Source organism: Uranotaenia lowii, chromosome 2 (assembly GCF_029784155.1).
Source record: "Uranotaenia lowii strain MFRU-FL chromosome 2, ASM2978415v1, whole genome shotgun sequence".
Lineage (NCBI taxonomy): Eukaryota > Metazoa > Arthropoda > Insecta > Diptera > Culicidae > Uranotaenia > Uranotaenia lowii.
In genome coordinates, this window is record NC_073692.1 from 60,627,172 (window position 1) to 60,645,233 (window position 18,062).

An 18,062-nucleotide genomic window follows, 5' to 3' on the forward strand; every position below is an offset into this window, starting at 1 on the left:
AAAATTGGTTTGTTTTTATTATAAAAGAAACAGTCAAAATCTGGAAATAAAATAATATAATCTTTGAACGTACGATCGTAGAAACAAAATTTAAAATTTCAAGCAAATTTAACAAAAACACTTTTTCAATTAACTTGATTTAAGAGTGTATAATCAGATATTGCATGTGGAAACACTAAGAATCAACTGTGATGTGCTATAAAAAATAAACAATAGAACTTCGGTTGATCTCCAATACAGTAAGTGATTCCGTTGATGTCTGATGCTTTTGTTTTGTGAAGAATTTTTTTTTGAACCATGATGCTACAAAATAACAAATTTTGATAAATCTAACTGATTTAGTAGCTCAATAATTCGTTTGGACAAAATACAATATATTAAAACAATAAAAAAGAAAATCATTTGTAAGTATTTATCTTTATTCAATTAATTACTTCACCATAAATTAAACAATGGCTTCCCTTTCCTTGTAGACCCTAACAAAGCTAAACACGTGACAACCAAAAATGTCTTCACGTTCGAAGAAAACTCCGGTCCCTACCTCGACGTCAGGGGCCCAATCGGTGTCCTCGTCAGCCTCGACAATCTCCAGTATGACTGGGTCTTCGGAAACGGCTCTGAGTCCCTCCCGGAGAAGTCGTCTCCATGAAAAGCACAGTTTGATCAATCTTAATGATCGGTTGGCCTGTTACATCGAGAGGGTGCGCTATCTGGAGCAGGAGAATGCAAAATTGTCGCTGGAGATGTCCGCCTATCAGGAGAATGCCGAAAGAGAGGTGGCCAATCTGAAGAATATCTACGAGGGAGAGCTTACCGATGCGAGGAAGTTGCTGGACGAAACGGCCCGGGATAAGGCAAAGGTTTGTAGTTAGGCTTAGTTTGCAGATTTTTCGATTTGACTCGGACTTACCAATATTTCGGTGATAAAGTCCAAATTCTGCCCAAAATGTTTTCCCTGTGTTTGAAAAATCAAGCAAAAAGCCCATTTTGATTTTTCAATTTTTATTTTTAATCCAAAAAACATTTTTTTTCAAACATGAATGCCATTCTTTTTTGAAATTCTGGAATACAACTTTAAATCAGCTGATGTGCTTTGATAAAAAAAATTGTTTTCCTTTCTTTCCTCACGATTTTTTCTGTGGTGCCAAAAGTGGCAGAGCTAGTCTTAACAGATTTGGGAGGGGTTAATTCAAATACGTAAAACTGCGAAATAAACAGTGAAAATGCTATTTAATTATTGCAGCTTCCATAATAATTTATGAACAATAAATCCAAAATAATCCGCAATTTGATAGCGAATATAAGAGCGTCTTATTAATTTGCAGACTTTAAATTATTTGGTCGGGCTTCGACCAGACTGAACTGAGCGCCAGGAGAAAATTTAGAAACAACAGAAATTGAATCTGTTGTAATTCATATTCTAGATCGATAAGACAATTACTATTGATTACAATGAATTCCTTGGTTTAGAAACTACCGACTCTGATTGATAAACATCAAAGATTTTGTCTCTAGATGAAAATATTTGCACACAATTTTCAAGTATATTATAAAATGCTGATGGCGTTCAGTTCAGTCTGGTCGAATTCCGACCATTTATGCTTAAAATTATAATACTATAATTTATATAAACGATTTAAAACTCAGAGTTAAAATTCTTTTTTTGAGTTATGAAACTCTCCGTTTTTCTAATGATTGTTTTAATATTTGTTAAAATTTCAACTTGGATTCTAAGCATTGAGTTTCTGTTTGAACTAAATGCTGTGGTTTACTTTGGTAAGTACACAAAATCCAAATTCCTTCATACAAAACATACAATTTATCCTGGTGGTTTCAAATCAATGAGGAAACGAAGGCAATGATACTACTTTTCATGATCTAAACCACACTGAAATGAAATGAACTGAAATGAACTTTTAAAAACCATCAAAAAAAATTTTTTTTTAAGAGGGCGATTGTGACAAAATAAAAAAAAATACGATTGAAGACATACATCTTGATTCTTAAAATAAGCTAACGGATATTTGATTTTTGTAAAAAAATATTTTAAAAAACATAATAATATTTTTGTTGTGAGCTTTTTAAGCTGTCAATCTTCGAACGCAGTGAGATTGGCGCATTATCGAAATTCGACATCGAATCAACAATTTTTATTATTAAAAATCAGTATTTTTATGTTTATCAATCATAAAAGACTGATTTCCCCAAATATTATAAAATTTTCAGTCCATGAAACATGTATTTAAACTAGAGGTTAAAGAAAAATTAAGATGATACCAGATTCGAAAAAGACGCTAGATTCCTTTAAAACTTATTAAATTACAAACTTTTCATCAAAAATGCTGTTAGAACGATTTATTTTATTTACAAAAAAAAACATTTTATTTATTCACAGATTGAATTTTACCCAAATAAAATTTATAAACAGAAAATGAGTAGAACTAGCTCCTGACTTCTTATTACTATCAAACTCACAGACTTCAAATGAAAATCAAGAAAATGTTCACACAAAAAAAGTTAAAAATTGTTTCAAAATTATCAAATTTGAAAAGAAAGGTACGTTTTTAAAAAATCTTTCGAAATTTATCAATTAGATAATATTCAAATATATATTTTTCGAGTGTTTAGAAGTACGTATGCTCTGTGTGTAAAGCGCATTCGTTAGGTGTTAAACCACGTGTTATCTTGCTCCTGCGAGTGACTCAAATACGATTCTCAAACAAAATTGAGCTACAATTATTTTTATAAAATTTATTCAAAGTCGAAGGAAAAACGAAAAAAATGCTTTGGAAAGAATGCTAGTCATTCAGTGCTAGAAAAAAAATCACCTTGTACAGTGGTCGGCAACCTTTTGAGTCGGAAGAGTCAAAAACGTCAAACTTTAAAAATTTCGGAGTTTGAAAAAGCCACATTAAAGATTTATTTCTTTTGTTTTTAATAAAAAAAAAAAAGAATGATCAATGAACATTGTAATATTAGTTAACGAAAATAACTTTAAACCCTTCAGTTTTTTTCTCACTTTTGAATATTTCTTTTAAAACGTTTAATTTTGAATTATCTTCTGGATCGTCAACTCTTGTAACATCTTTTGATTTTATACCAATTTTAATGCGTTGACTTACATCGAATAAAGAAAATTTAAAATGCATATAATAAGATCTGTGGTTTAATCCAAAAAAAAATCTGTCTAAGGTGATTTTGTATCCTTCATGTAAAATTTGAAATAAATAATACAGATACAGTACATTTTAAAAGGATAAATCAGTTCAAGGACACTTTAAAAGATTTATAAAAACAAATCAACGGTGATTAACTCTTAATCAAAAATTGAATAAAAAAAATCCGTTACTGAATCTTCGTACAAAATTTGTGTGCTTTTGGAAAATTATGGCTGCAGGCATCACACTTGAAATTTTAAGTATGTTCAAAGACTCAAATGTTAACTTTTTTTTAAATACATACAATTTAATTATAAAACAAACTGCTGCGGGATGTACAGGTCAACTTAAGTAGTTAATGATTACAAGTTGCCGCCGACCGTGGCCTATAAGGGTATATACGGACGATAGTGTTGGCGAAAAATTGGCCTCAGCCATAACCTCAAACTTTGATGAGCTGACGGCCTCACCAGTGATGCTAGGCGCGTTACTAAAATCAGTATTTGTTTTTTTTAAAGTAATTATAATATTTCTGAATTGATTAAATTTTTTAACTATCAACAGCTAATCGTTTGAATTCATTACGGGGCGTCTCTAATAAAATTGATGAAGATAAGCCATCTTCCGCTAATGAATTTTCAAGGTGAGTTTAAAACATCTGCAATATATTTTCATGTACTGCTCGGTAAAGTAAAAAGAGTTGTTTCCAACTTCTAAACGAATGCAAAATCATTCACTGTTACAAAAAAAAAGTAAATTAATAAAAGCCACGTTGATGTTGACTATGAAAATAATAGCCTGCATGCTCTGATTATTTATAACATTTTCACATAATTCGCTACATCGTTTAAGTGTGCGATACAGACAGTTGTTATTCAGTTCAGATAAATGTTGCGTTTAATTTCATATTCTAATAGAAATCTAGGGGAAAGTTGCAAATTCTCAGTACTCATGAAAACGTTTTTGAATAAAAATTCAATTTAAAATATAATCATTTTCCAAATATCAATGCACTTGGCAGCCCTGACCACCCAAAAAAATCAAAACAAGAGCATCTGTGTGTCGCTTTTCCACAGGGCGAATTTGTCGATATTTGTACCGCAAAATCGCGTTTATCTTGCGCCCTTCTCAAAAATTGATTCTGTTCTCCCATGGTTTGAGGTTAGGGCTGAGGCCTCCTGCTAAGGTGGTGTTCGTGTAAAACTGTCAATATATCCTAATAGGATAGTGTACGGACGCAGGATTCCGTTGTTAGTGTCCCACGAATTGGGTCCCAAACGGCTATCGAATTTTGGGTGAGCAGCAAACAATTTCGGTCATCAATCGACCAGCGATGGCGGAGCAGAACAAAACCAAGAACGAACGAACTTTCGGGTGGTAAAAAATGTCTGTTACGGGAAGTAATTACTCTGTGGCGCTGAAATTACTGACTGATCGGTATCAGAACTTCAACATCCTGGTACGCAGTCACATCGAAGCTTAAATAGGAGGAAATATTTCTGCAGTTTCGCTATATTCAACTACCGCCACGGTTGTCTCACGGTTCAACAAATATCGAGTTCCGTTGGAGTTTATTGTTTTGGAGAAGGTTACAAGCGATCTGCCAATAAACACCGCTGATGTAAGCGATTGGATGATTCCGGAGAACGTTCGTCTCGCTGATCCATCGTTTGCTACACGTGCTCCTATCGATATGGTGATTGGTGCTCAAGTTTTCTTCGAGCTCTTGCGAAGCGGCCATTTCAAACTTGGCGAAGGAAAACCGATGCTCCAGAATTCTGTGTTTGGTTGGCTCGTATCCGGTATTCACGACTGCGGTTCCAATAAGAATACAGTTCGAGTCCATTGCAATGTTTCAAGATTTCACGATTCCGAACATAATGTAAGTGAAAAGGGGCAGACGAATTCATCATCACCAGAGGGGCGCTTTTGTAAGAATTATTTAGAATCAGCTACACGAAAGGATGTTTCCGCGCAATACAACGTCAGCCTGCCCAAAAAACCGGAAATGATCGGTCAGCCGACTCTGCCTTCGATTGCTCGTTTCGTGTTGCCGGAAAATGAACTTGCTTATTCGGCGCTGTGTGTCTACGATGCCTGCCATAGTTCGACTTTAACATCGGGTGCATTCACAGTCTACCTGACGACAGCTACATCCAGCATCGCCCTTACGAAGAAATCCAGATGCGCGACCATTGCGCGTCTTGGGTTGTGCGCCAGTCACGCGGCCAATTCTTTCGTCGCCATTCGGGTTTCACAGATTCAGCAGCTCACTGAAAACGCTGCGTGGCTGGATTTGCGTACGGAACATAATCTGGCTACACAAGTTTCGCGTAGTCTGTCTCCAGAATACATCGTTGCATTCTGCACCCACCAGTATTGGATCCTAGAAACGTTTGGCTACCTCGATAGTTTCTCCAGTTGCCTTCAAAATCTCTCCTGCAAAATGTTTATTTACGCTCCGACAACATTCGACCGAAAGCATCCGTTCATCATTCAGAAGAAAAACTTCGTAACGAATTTCATACTCCCCGAAGCTCACGAAGAAACGCCTAACGCTGGACCTCCGCATCTATTGACTGTAGTTCGTCGTTTTGATTGGTCGATAGATGGTCCGTACAGACCCCGAAATACAGTCCACAAATACATCGTCGAACATCACCCGCATCCGAATCTTGTTGTCCTTCAGACGCTAGATGAAATGACCACTAAGGTCACACGAATCGAAGCGTGCCTCAAACCCCGGCCGCTTACTTCCCGCTCCAATAATCCTACGGACCTCGAGGCCCTACCTCCAGGCCATTTCCGCATCGCTGGTCGATTGATGACCCATTGCTGCTTCCTGCTCAACCGTTTTCGTCAGCCGTTTGGGACCCAATTCCTGGGACAACAATAACGGAATCCTGCGTCCGTACAGATAGCGTTCAAGTCTTCTAAGCCAGAGGTCATGAGATCGAGTCTCGGCCACGGCATACATAGTACTCTTTCTGTGGGTTGGTGGTGTTAGCATTAGTAAGATACCAGCCATTATATCCTTGAAAGGTGTACGCTAGACCGCTGCAAGCTTTGTATGGAAATTTCACATTCTTAAATTTTTACACCTCCCACAACTTTTTTTGGTTATTTTTTCTGCCAGAAATAGCAATAAAAATTTTGGAAGCGATCCATCCAGTACTGAATTAGCGCAACGAGTTTTAAATTTGTATGAAAATTTGTATGGGAAAACAAAATTTTTGTTTCGAAAATCGCCAGAGGTGTTCTGAAAGTTCCAAAAAATATATCTTTGGATGAAAAATGTTCCTTGATTTTTGCTGTACATTTCACGTGAACAAAGCACAAACATAAATTGTACCCCAGAAAAGATATTCAATATTATATAAATTTTTTGTTTTCAAAATTATTTTTTCAATTTTATCGGTTTTGCCTGCTTATTTGAAAGCTGTATAAGAATAGAATCGAAATAAAAAAACTCGAAAAACTGTTTTACTTTGCCAGAAAATTTATTGATTTATATAGCCTTTGCAAAAACATTTCATGCGATTATTAACAGCTCTAGCAAGCAAAGTCTGCCATTTTTGAATATTTTTCAATGAATTCAGATTTTTTATTTTGAAATAGTTATAACTTTTTTCATGAAATTCTAAGCTGCTTGTCATGTTAGCAAAAAATGTTGCTTAAGAATAGTCAAAACCAAAAATCAAAGATCGACTTCATTTCAAGCTTATTTGAATTTACTGGATAATTTAATGTGCAAAAATTTCTTCTTCCATACAAATTTCCATACAAAATTAAAACGTGTTGCGCTAACTCAGGAATCAACCAAATCATATCAAATTTTACACTGATGCTTTATGACCCAATAGACATCGAAAAATCATATGGGAGCAAAAAGTCATTTTTTGCAGCGGTCTAGTGCACGCTTAAGTCTTAAGTTGTATTTAGATCTCTTCAAAGAAACATGAAGTTTCACTTAGATTCTCTATGTGTGTGTTCGTTTTTTTTTTTTTTAAAGTAGCCTGTAATAAAGTTTTCAAATAGATTAATTACTTTCCATTCATTCCCAATGCTGATCCGAGTTTGAAAAGCTGTCAAACTTTAATTTGCAAATCTCAATTCTTTGTTTTGGAATTTTGTATTTAAATTCCATGTGTACATTTAATTTTAACCCGTTATTTATTACGTAAAAAAAATAAACACACGAAAAATGAATTTGATCAAGGCACAGCTCAAATTATATCTTACAATTCGAAAAAATGCATCCAAATTTGTTTTGCTAAAATAAGTTGAAAATAGGGAATTTCGTTATTATTCGTTATTTTTTGAAATTAATTTTCACTCCCTTATAGGTGAATGTTATGTTCTCATAGTGAAAATCTTTCAAGAATCGAAAAATTAAAGATAGATAGAAGAAGATTAGAAGAAAATTACAGCTGTTTAGACTCGAATGAGCACTCAGTGTTTAAAAAGTCTCTAATAAAAGTAAAAAAAAAAAAAAAATTTCAGGTGTTGAAAATGGACGGGTAGAGTTTTTTTTAAGAAGCATTTTCACCACATACTTAACTTTTGTTCAAGCACGGATCAACTATTTTGAAATGTTAGAATCGGACAGGGTTAAGTCTAACACAACACAATAATTGGTTTTGCGTGGTTCATGGAAAGAAAAAATGTTGGAAAGTGGTGTAAAAACCGTAATTTTTAATCATTAAACCACCCAAGCTGTTTTCGTCAAAGTAAAAAAAAAAATTGTAAAGGTGACGTAATTTGACACATTTTGGCATCTTTAGATTCTCAAAATATGGAACACAGAATTTAAGACGACTTTTAAAAGGTAGCCGTTTTTCCACATTTTTATCAATCTGTCTTTTCTGAAACTATTCTAGCACCTAGATTCGTTTTTACCTTTCATTTTGAGTATTTTAACACAAGGTTTTCACTATATGCACAAGAAAGGAATTTTATTCCGATGATCTAGTGATGTATTTACATTGGTGATGCGATGCTTGACAAAGATATAATAAATATGTTTCTGAAAGTAGAATACTTAAATATTGTGCAAAACGTGTGATTTGAATGCCTCAACAAATGTTTTGAACATCTCATTCATGTTTATGCTCATCTGACAATTGTTAAATTTAAAAACTACTATGAAAAAACTTTTAAATAACTTTCAAATTAAAACCTCTATAACTCTGCTCTGAACAGAGATAAAGTTTTGATGTTTTCAACGCAGAGTTTCTTATATTTGCGAATTCTACAACTTTGTAAAACAAAATAAAAATCTATATATTGGAACAAAAAAGTTAGAATTACCATTTTTCATTGTAGATTAAGACTTATTTCTGATGCTTTCAAGTTACGAAGCATGTTTGAGGAGTAAATGTTCTGAAAACTCTTTAGAGCTAAAATGAAAGACAAACGAAACAATTCCCACTTTTTGCCCTTTCGAACCACTACAGTTAGACTAAGAAATCAAACAAAAAACTCACAATGATACCAGAATTTTCCCCAGATTTCCGGTTGAAAAAGACGGAATTGGCTTAGGAAGCGCAGATTTCTGAGTGTTTGCTTTGATTTGGGATTCCGGTGGAAAATAGAAGGAATTGGCTCAGGAAGTGAAGTATTTTAAGGATGCTGCTGCTAATTGTGTGTGTTAATTTGGCCTTCCGGTGGAAAAAGACGAAATGACTTTGGAAGCGCAAATTTCAAAGACTGTTGGTGCTGATTGTTTACTTCGATTTGGCCCTCCGGGGGAAAAAGGCGGAATTTGTTCAGGAAGCGCAAATTTTTAAGGCTATTGACGCTGATTGTTTGTTTTGATTTTAAGTACGACTCCTTCAAAGCTGTTAAATAAATTAAAATGTTAACTTACACAACCATTTGGTGGGTAATTCGAATTTGCAACACAAATATACGTGCATATATACGTGTAAACGATTGTATCCCATTTACCCGAAAACCATTGCCCAGAATGAATTTTTCCCAGAATGACAAATACCCGAAATCAAACCCCAGAATGAACCATTTCCCAGAAAAAAATTCCCCAGAATGCACCATTTACCAGAATTTTTTTTCCCAGAATGGACCATTTCCCAGAATTTTTTCCCCAGAATGGAACATTTACCAGAATGGCACAAATCCCAGATTTTTTCCCCTATTTTTATTTGTTTTTTTTTTTTCTAATGAATTCTTGAATATTTCATATGATTCGAAATTAATTTTCTCAAAATGATTTTTTGAATGAAACTACGACTTCGAAATTTTCCAACTAAATTTATTTTAGAACCAATATTGTGCTTTGTTTATGGTTTGGGTACTTTAATTGATTCAATGCTTACCATGGTCCTTTAAAAAACCGTTTTGGTATCCGACTCCTCACGCTGCGCGTTCGAACTTGAAAGACGTTTTGTCCTTCACGCTGTCGCGTGGCGGACGGGACTAAGGGATCACCCCTAGCTTTCACGCAGACCTAGGAAGCCCCGGCAGACCTAGACCAATGTAATAGGGCCGCCGCTTCCGACGGCGGGTCGGCGGCCTCCTCGGATTTGGGAGCTTCGGCGGCTTTGTGCCGCCTCAGCCCCTTCATCCTCGTTGGTTGCGGCCTTGCCGCAAAAGAATAAAGTTATGAAACCCCATTTTTTTTTTCGTAACAATTCCTTTTTTTTATAATTTGTAGTAAGGATAAATGTTTCCAATTTTCTGGGAAATGGTCCTTCTGGCGAAAAAAATTCTGGTACATGGTTCATTCTGGTGAAAAAATTTCTGGGAAATGGTACATTCTGGCGAAAATTTTTCTGGGGAATGGTTCGTCTGGGGAAAAAAATTCTGGGGATTGGTTCTTTCTGGCGATTGGAATTCTGGGGATTTTTCATTCTGGGCAATGGTTTTCGGGTAAATGGAGTACAACCCGTGTAAACATATCGTATATAAAGCAGAAAAACCAGTATATACGTATCATTTTGGAGGTCATATAGGTACATTAGCACACATATTCTTGATTTGGATTGTGTTGTCGTAATAAAATCATGCAATGTATATAAAAATGATAAAGGACATGCATGGGCCGTACATTGTAGGTGCAGATATTTATACGAAAATTCTATACGATATAATTTGAAAAATAAAATACGACTTCTGGTTGTCTCAGGAAAATCCAAAATTTCAAAACACAACTTGTGATATTGAAAAAATGTATTCTTTTCAATTAAATTTTCTAAAAATTTGAGAATTTCATTTTTTCTAAAGCATTCAATTTTTGAAAATTGAAAATGGAAAAATCTGTACCATGATTTAAATAAAGATTAATACAATGATTCAAAATTAGTTTTCCGTTTTCATGTAGGTTCATCAGCTATTAGCTATCTATTTTTCATATTCTCTTATTGCATGAAATCTTATGACGAGGCGTAACAGTAATTATCAAAAAATATTGAATACAGTTCATGGTACAAATTACCCGTGCCTCTCTGTTAATTGAAATAATAATGAAAATGTTCCAAATATTGCGTTTGTATCATCTTTACTCTACTCTAATGAATTCAATCGATATAAAAAAAAATGTGTTGTTTTGTTCGTTTTTCATATATTTTTCGAAACTTACATTTTCCATCCAATCGAAGGAAATAAATATGAAGATAAAATTTTATAAATCTTAACTTCCACCAGCTGAAAGTTATGATGGGATTAAATGTTTGGCATAATTTATTAGAAATTAATAATTTTTGAACTTATACCCCTTATGCTACAAGCAACTCGTTTGATTATGTATGAAGTTATTGAAATTCATGTTCAGTTATTTTTTTTAATGAAGCAGACCTTCATTTTTTTTCTTGTAACATTGTGAGAACTTGAATAAGATTTGATTAGATTATGTTTTTCATTTTTTGTAATTTTATAATTACATACTACATACTATGATTTTGAAATTTTTATTTAAATAGAAAACCTAACTATATGTTTTCGGGTGAATCTTAGCCTTGTACAACACACAAAAATTTATCATATAGGGTAAGAACACGATATTTTGAACACCATCTTTGGGATTCAAGGCATTTGTGGCCAATAAATAATAACGAAAGGTTTCTCGGATAAAATTTTGATAGTGTAGCTTAAGCATGTTTCTCAGCTTCGAACCGATATATTTTTTCGCGGAAATATGTTTTACATTTTCATTTAAACCTTTTTATTCAAAATTACTTTTCCCCCAATGATTGAACACAGTGATTCAAATATTGAACAGGAAATGTTCTAGTAATTGAAAACGTAAACATGTAAAATCATTGTATATATTTAGGGGTATTTCGCTTGACAGTATGCTTTGCATGGGCCATTTTGGTTGAGCCAGTATAGGGTTACCATATCCCGCAATGCTAAAAAGAGTACAATTAAAATAAGTTTCAAAAGAGTAAAGAAAATTTTTATAATTAAAAAAACTGAGCTATTTAGTCATTCTAATACTCCCAATTTGTTGGGAGTAACAGGCATGACTAAGCATACCAGATGACCTACTATTTGAAAAAAAAAATTGAAAAAGCCCTGTACGTTGCCCAGATATCGAGAAAAATGGCCGGATTTATCCAAAATCTAAGCGAAAACCAAACCAAAACAACATTTTTTCACACAATATATTAGATTTTTAGCTTTTTTCATCGAAATACAGATGCAATTTTTTTTTTTGGAAATATAACATTGGAATTGAACACCGCTGATTTGATTCAATAAAAATAATTTTTCATGTGTTAATTTTTCAATTTTCACTTGAATTTTCAAGGGGAAAGCCTGGATTTTTGTCTGATTTGCCCGGATATTACACGGTTGTTTTTACTGAAAATTTTAAAATCCAATGCCCGGATTTTGCCAGATTTTTGAATAAAAGTGTCCGGATTTTTCCAGCCCAAAAACGCTTAGGAAAATTTCTTAAAAGCTTAGGAATGGCGTGTATGATAGTAATATACTTTTTCATAATTGTTTTTCAACTCATGAAAAGAGTAAAGTCAGAGACTGAATATTCCTTTTTGGATTATTCAAAGGAAAATTAGTATTTCATGTTATGTATGTGTATGTATGTTGGTAATCCACCATGGGTGCACGGATTCACCGCAGTTTCTGCCAAAGTATGGGTTCACATACATTCCTTAGATTATTAGGTTCGACAAATCTCCAATGCAGCGCGCCACCATACCCGGACCCCATGGCTTCGTATGAACTGTTATGTGGTGAATGTATTGCGTGTGTTGATGTAGGTATATTTTGGAAGAACGAATCAATCAGGTGGGCTAGTTTACTTACAGGTATTCCGGCATCCGTGTATATACCTGGCCAGCTGGCAACTGATTGAACATTCCAATTATATAGTCAGTTATATAATGAAACACATCTTACCTGTCGGCCCGCATATGGGATTCGAACCCAAAAGTTTTTCTTGCCGATACCGGGAATCGAACCCAGTACGCCTGGCGTACCAATACCAGACTCGCGCCAGCCTATCCACTAGACCACATCGGCGCTGAAAATTAGTATTTCATGTTATGATGACAAACCACACCAAACCCGATAAGAAACTATATTTTCTTTGAACAAACAAGATTTGAGTACCCATATTGCTTTTTTGCTCATTAATAACTGTTCGGTCGGAGGATTATTGCATACTCATCGGCGCTTATCGCCCTCACTGTAAATTATGATTCAAAGATGTTTTCAAGAGTACGGGATATTTAGGTAAGATATTGAAAGTTTTTGTAAGTTATATTTTTTCATATTTCTTGTATACTATGTGGTAAACACACTTCATATACTGCAACAAACAAGTTCATATTTCTGATTAAATGGCTCTCATCAAAAAAGAGTACATATCGTAAAATTTTACAAAAAGAAGAGTACGGCCATTTCTCGATCGAAAAGGAGTGAGCTCGAAAATTCGGCAAAAGGAAGCGGTAAGTGAAAAAAGTTTGAATAAAAACTGGTCTAGTTAAATTAATTGTCTTTTTTCAAGAAAAGGAATTGGAAGTTTCTCAGAAAATTTGAAATTGATTTTTTTAAAGTTTTCAAAAAAAAAAACAAATAAAGATTTCAAGGACTTAAAGGTTTTCTATCATTTAAATATAATTTAAAACCTACATGTCTGTTTTTTGTTGTTGAAAAAATATCATTTTGTTAGCGTTAGAAATGATTACTCTAAGAGTTTTTCGATTTTGAATATCGATAGACAGGATGGATCTAAAGTTTATCACTATTCTGGAATAGTTTTTTTTAGATTAAAAAAAAGGCTATGTTAGTCAGGAAAGAAGAAATCTGTACCAACACGTGAAAAAAATCTATCTCCAAAAGTAAACAAAAACCATTTTCAGTACCTCATGATAGGCTAACATTTGCACTACATAACGGAAAAATCCTTTTGAGAAAATAATATTCCGTTGCATTAAAAACTCAATTTGATTAAAGGATCTATAAACATTCTAAAACCATAACCGCCATCACATGGATATACACCCTTTACTCCGGAACAATTTTTCGCTACTACTCTACAAACAAACTCAAAATAATCTATTTGACTCTTTATTCAAATTAAAAACATAGTTGCAAATGAATGCGAGTTTAAAGCTTAGTTCTTTTAGAAATGGGACAGTTTCGAATGCCTGTATCTCAAAAACCATTCGTTTGAACGAAATACTTTCTATGAAGAAAAAGAAGGCAATGTTATGATCTTTCATGAAAAAATTTGAAAAAAAATATTTACCGTTTTTTGTTAAAGAAATTTCTACTTTATTCTTGGTATCTCCCATTGGCCGGCGCACACTTTTTTCAGTCATGGTATTGATCAGTTTCTCCAACTTATACTTCTTAAAATCTATATTTTAGGTGGCTTCACCTTCCTTCTTCAATTTCTGATACTTTTTGGTCCAATACTTCCCTGGAAACTGGAAACTGGAAGCATTCTAGTGGATACAGTTGTTTCGAAATGAACAAATTTGATTATTTTTGACCACATTTTTAAACGTTTTTTTTTTCGGTACCGGTTTTACAGCTTAAGAGCTTTGGAACTATCAAAAAATGGTTGTTTGAGGTTGGATTTCAATGAGTCATCATTAGGCAACACTTTCAGCTTATCGGAGAAAATTGTTTTGGACATTTCAGCGATCTACCCTTGGTTTTTCGTTTATTGAAAATTAAAATGCTGGTATGAGACTTGCATTCCTTGATGATCCTTAACCGTTGTTGCCGATCATCTGCTTCACTCCAATGCTTGATTTGAACTTTGTGGACATTATTGACAGTGTTTGCATACTTATCCACCACAAAAACTCAGTAATTCTTTGAATAATCAACGGTTTTGTCAGCTATCAATTTGATAATGACGAATTTTATAGGAAACTGGGCAAAATTATTTTTTTCTTTTTCTCTTGCATCGTACATATCTCAAAAACGCGTAAATTTTAAATTTTGAAAAAAATAGGTCGAATAGTACTTTTTACAGGCAACAAAATGCTGTTAAAATTTTTAATATCCAATAACTAGTTAACGAGCTATTAGCAAATGAAAGTGTCCCATTTCTAAAAGAACTAAGCTTTATAACTAAAGCTAAAATAAGAAAATAGCAAAGGGTGTATAAACAGGTTAGACAAAATATTACGTGAGCTAGGTTCTATCTACGATACCGCGTTGTTTTTCTATGAAAATTGATGTTCCTCTATTCTAACATATAGGGGATGCTTCTAAAAATTGTTTGTCTGTGTTGTGCAAAAATTTCAAGTGGTTTTTAATTAGCGATTTAAAATAGGCTGTATTTTTTTCGAGCGCGTTTTTCTCGATTCGTCATATATGGATATACATCCTTTTCATGTACATGTTTCATGTTTTTTTGTACAGAAATACCACGTATAAAGGCGGGGTTGGGAAAAACGATTGCAACTCGACAACTATGTTCAATATTTGCAATCTTATAAGTACTCAAAATAAGATCTTTGGCCCATGTGGTTATGAAACTTTTGAAAAAAAATTAAAAATTGTTTCTTGAATGATAAAGTTTTTCGTAGATCTAAAGTTGGAATAATCGTCAAACTAAACTTCTATGAATTTTTCAACGATAGAAAAATTGGGTTTAAGACGGTTAACGTTGATTAAATGTTACAATGTTAAACGAAGGAGTTAAGAAAGTTAGACGTTGTTAAACTGCCAAACTGCCAGTAGAAGTCCTTCGTTCTATTGGAAAATTGGTTATCCCTATGGAAAATTAGCCAGCCTTTTTAATTTCTTACCAGAACGGCAATTAACATAATTTCTTTTATTTGAAAAATATCCTCACGGAGTGGAACATTTTGAAATTCAAAGGTATACCGACTAGAAAAAGTTCTTAATTTTTTAGAAGTTCGCAGTGTTGCCATCCAAAATGGAGGGAGGAGGAAATTAGGCTTAAAATTGTGCCTGAGCTCTTATTATGGAAATGGTTATGAACAATCTTAAAATAATTCTTAGGAAAATCCTTCAAAAAATAGCTATTAAATACGAAAAAATTGACCGGAAAGATTCAAAACATATACCCGCGACTTTCAAATAAGATCTTTAAACAGATAGTAAGACAGGTAATTCAGATTTTTATCAAACACAAATTTTTGAAAGATTAAACAGCTCAATAGATATATTTTTCCGCTAGGACGTTTGTAATTAATTAAAGTAAAAAAAATTATTTAACTTAAAAATTATATAAATAACCAAATCCAAATAAATAGGTCCATAAACATTCATGTAGATAAATCGCACTCATCTTCTCAAATAAAGGCTTTTCAATTAATCAATCAAGTAGATGTTAGGCACCTTTTACCAAACACTATTAACAGCTGGAGAAAAAATATCTTTCAGAACTACTAACTAAGTTTATTGCAAAGCAGTTCTTTCATTCTGAATTTTAAATTTTCAGGCCGAAATCGACGCCAAACGGTACATGGAGGAAACCGAGCTGCTGCGGGTCAAGCTGAACAAGAAAATCAAAGAACTGGCCGAGCTCGAACGGGAGGCGCGAATCAGCGAGGCCAGAATCATCGAACTGAGTTCCAGCTACAATAATGCATCCTCGGAGCGGAAGAAGCTCCAAGACGAGCTGAAGGACCTCGAGAAGGACAATGTGAAAATGAAGAAAACTTTCGAAACCATGCGAAAAGATTTAGAACACGAGACGTTAATTCGGGTGGATTTGGAAAACAATATCCAAAGTTTGCGCGAAGAGTTGACATTCAAGGAGCAGGTTCACAATCAGGAACTGTCGGAAAGCAAGATGCGTCGCCAGAATGAGATAAGCGAGATCGATGGGCTGCTGATGGAACAATACGAAACTAAGCTACAGCAAACTTTACAGGATTTAAGGGATCAGTACGATCAACAGATTCGTATGAATCGTGATGAAATTTCCGATTTGTACGATGCTCGAATTCAGAATTTGGAAAGTCGTTTGAATGAAGAACGAGCTCAGCACGAAGATGAGCGCCAGAAGCTGGAGAAAGAACTTGGTCGAATGCGAGATGAGATGTCGGTTCAACTCAAGGAGTATCAAGATCTGATGGACATCAAAACATCTCTGGACATGGAAATCGGAGCCTATGACAAGCTGCTATCGTCGGAAGAAACGCGGTTAAACATCACACCAAACGTGTCCAGTACTACGGCTCTTGGAGCTTCGCTGAGCACATCTCGGCCTCCATTTCGAACGCCTTCGCTCAAGCGTAGACGCAACGCCCTCGATGATTCGGTAGATTTCTCCATCAGCTCGACGGCCAAGGGTGACCTGGAAATTGCCGAGTGTGACTCCGAGGGAAAGTTTATTCGAATTCACAACAAATCCAAACAGCCATACAAACTTGAAGGTTACAAACTGGTTCGACGAAGCGATGGCAACGATATAACGTTCAAGTTCTCGAAATCATCGAAAATTGAAGGCGAAGGAACGGTTACTATTTACGGTTCAGCATCCCAGCAGAAAGCCGATCCTCCCACAAGCCTAGTTATGAAGGCACCTTCCTGGGGTGGTTTGGGAGAAAATGTAACGGTACTTATCAATGCGGATGGTGAGGAGATCGCTCACTGTCAGCGTATTCGAGCCAGATCGACTAGTCGTTCGGTCGGACCCCAGGATAAGTACTTCTTGGAGGAAGGAGGTGCACGGGTTGGCGTCAGTGGCCAAGGGTCTACTGCCGAGGGGACAGATAAAAATAATGAACAATGCTCGATAATGTAAGGAAAAAGGATTCTGTAATTTTTCATGTTTTGATGTAGATTGGAAAACAAACTTTATCTGTGTAAATAAGTTTATCATTGTAAAAAAAAATCGGAAATAAAATAAAATATTTTATGAGTTACTCATTCCATGTTTTGTTTTCTATCCTTGAAGAAAATTATGGAATAAAGTCCTTTCCAGAATTTTATTTTGAACTCTAGCCAGATTTTCCTGGTATAATGAAGTAAAGGATGCTTTGACATTGATTATTCCTAATTAAGCCAACAGATCTGTTGGTCCCGGAGGAGGAACCAATAATAAGCCGGCAAACAACTTCCCAAGTTCCTCATATCGTGACGAAATAGGTTCCAGTTTGCGTACAAGTCGAGCTCAATCGGCCGGCTACTGGATTCAGCAAGTTCCTTGGTAGCACACTACAACCTCTGCTAGGTATTCCGGAGAGATCAAGATCAATTCAGCAATGAAGATTTTAGGTCAAAACTTCAGGGTCCTAGTACAAAACAAAATGAAAATAATATCAGGTATCAAAATGTAGGGAGAAGTGTTCCTAAATGCGCATATTTTGTAATATATATGCACATACATCTGACAAAACGGCCGATAAATCTACTTATCTTATAAGTCTAGTTTAAGGGAAATACGTTTTGATCACATGGTATTTGAAAATTTTAATTAAATACAAA

General features: G+C 34.6%; 1 protein-coding gene across 1 annotated transcript; it reads left to right on the forward strand.

The window, feature by feature from the left end:
* The first annotated feature begins 249 nt into the window (after window positions 1-249).
* On the forward strand, window positions 250-17,470 carry LOC129746982 (lamin Dm0-like). The gene is made up of 3 exons (XM_055740981.1): window positions 250-404; window positions 474-860; window positions 16,069-17,470. Exons 2-3 carry the CDS (start codon window positions 507-509, stop codon window positions 17,377-17,379), a joined length of 1,665 nt encoding a protein of 554 aa, XP_055596956.1. The 5' UTR covers window positions 250-404; window positions 474-506; the 3' UTR covers window positions 17,380-17,470.
* The last annotated feature ends 592 nt before the right edge of the window (window positions 17,471-18,062 follow it).

Excerpts from the sequence above, each read along its gene's own strand:
- LOC129746982 (XM_055740981.1), top strand. The coding sequence starts at position 507 with ATGTCTTCACGTTCGAAGAAAACTCCGGTCCCTACCTCGACGTCAGGG. Across the intron at positions 861-16,068 it reads CGGCCCGGGATAAGGCAAAG|GCCGAAATCGACGCCAAACG; the intron begins GTTTGTAGTTAG and ends TTAAATTTTCAG.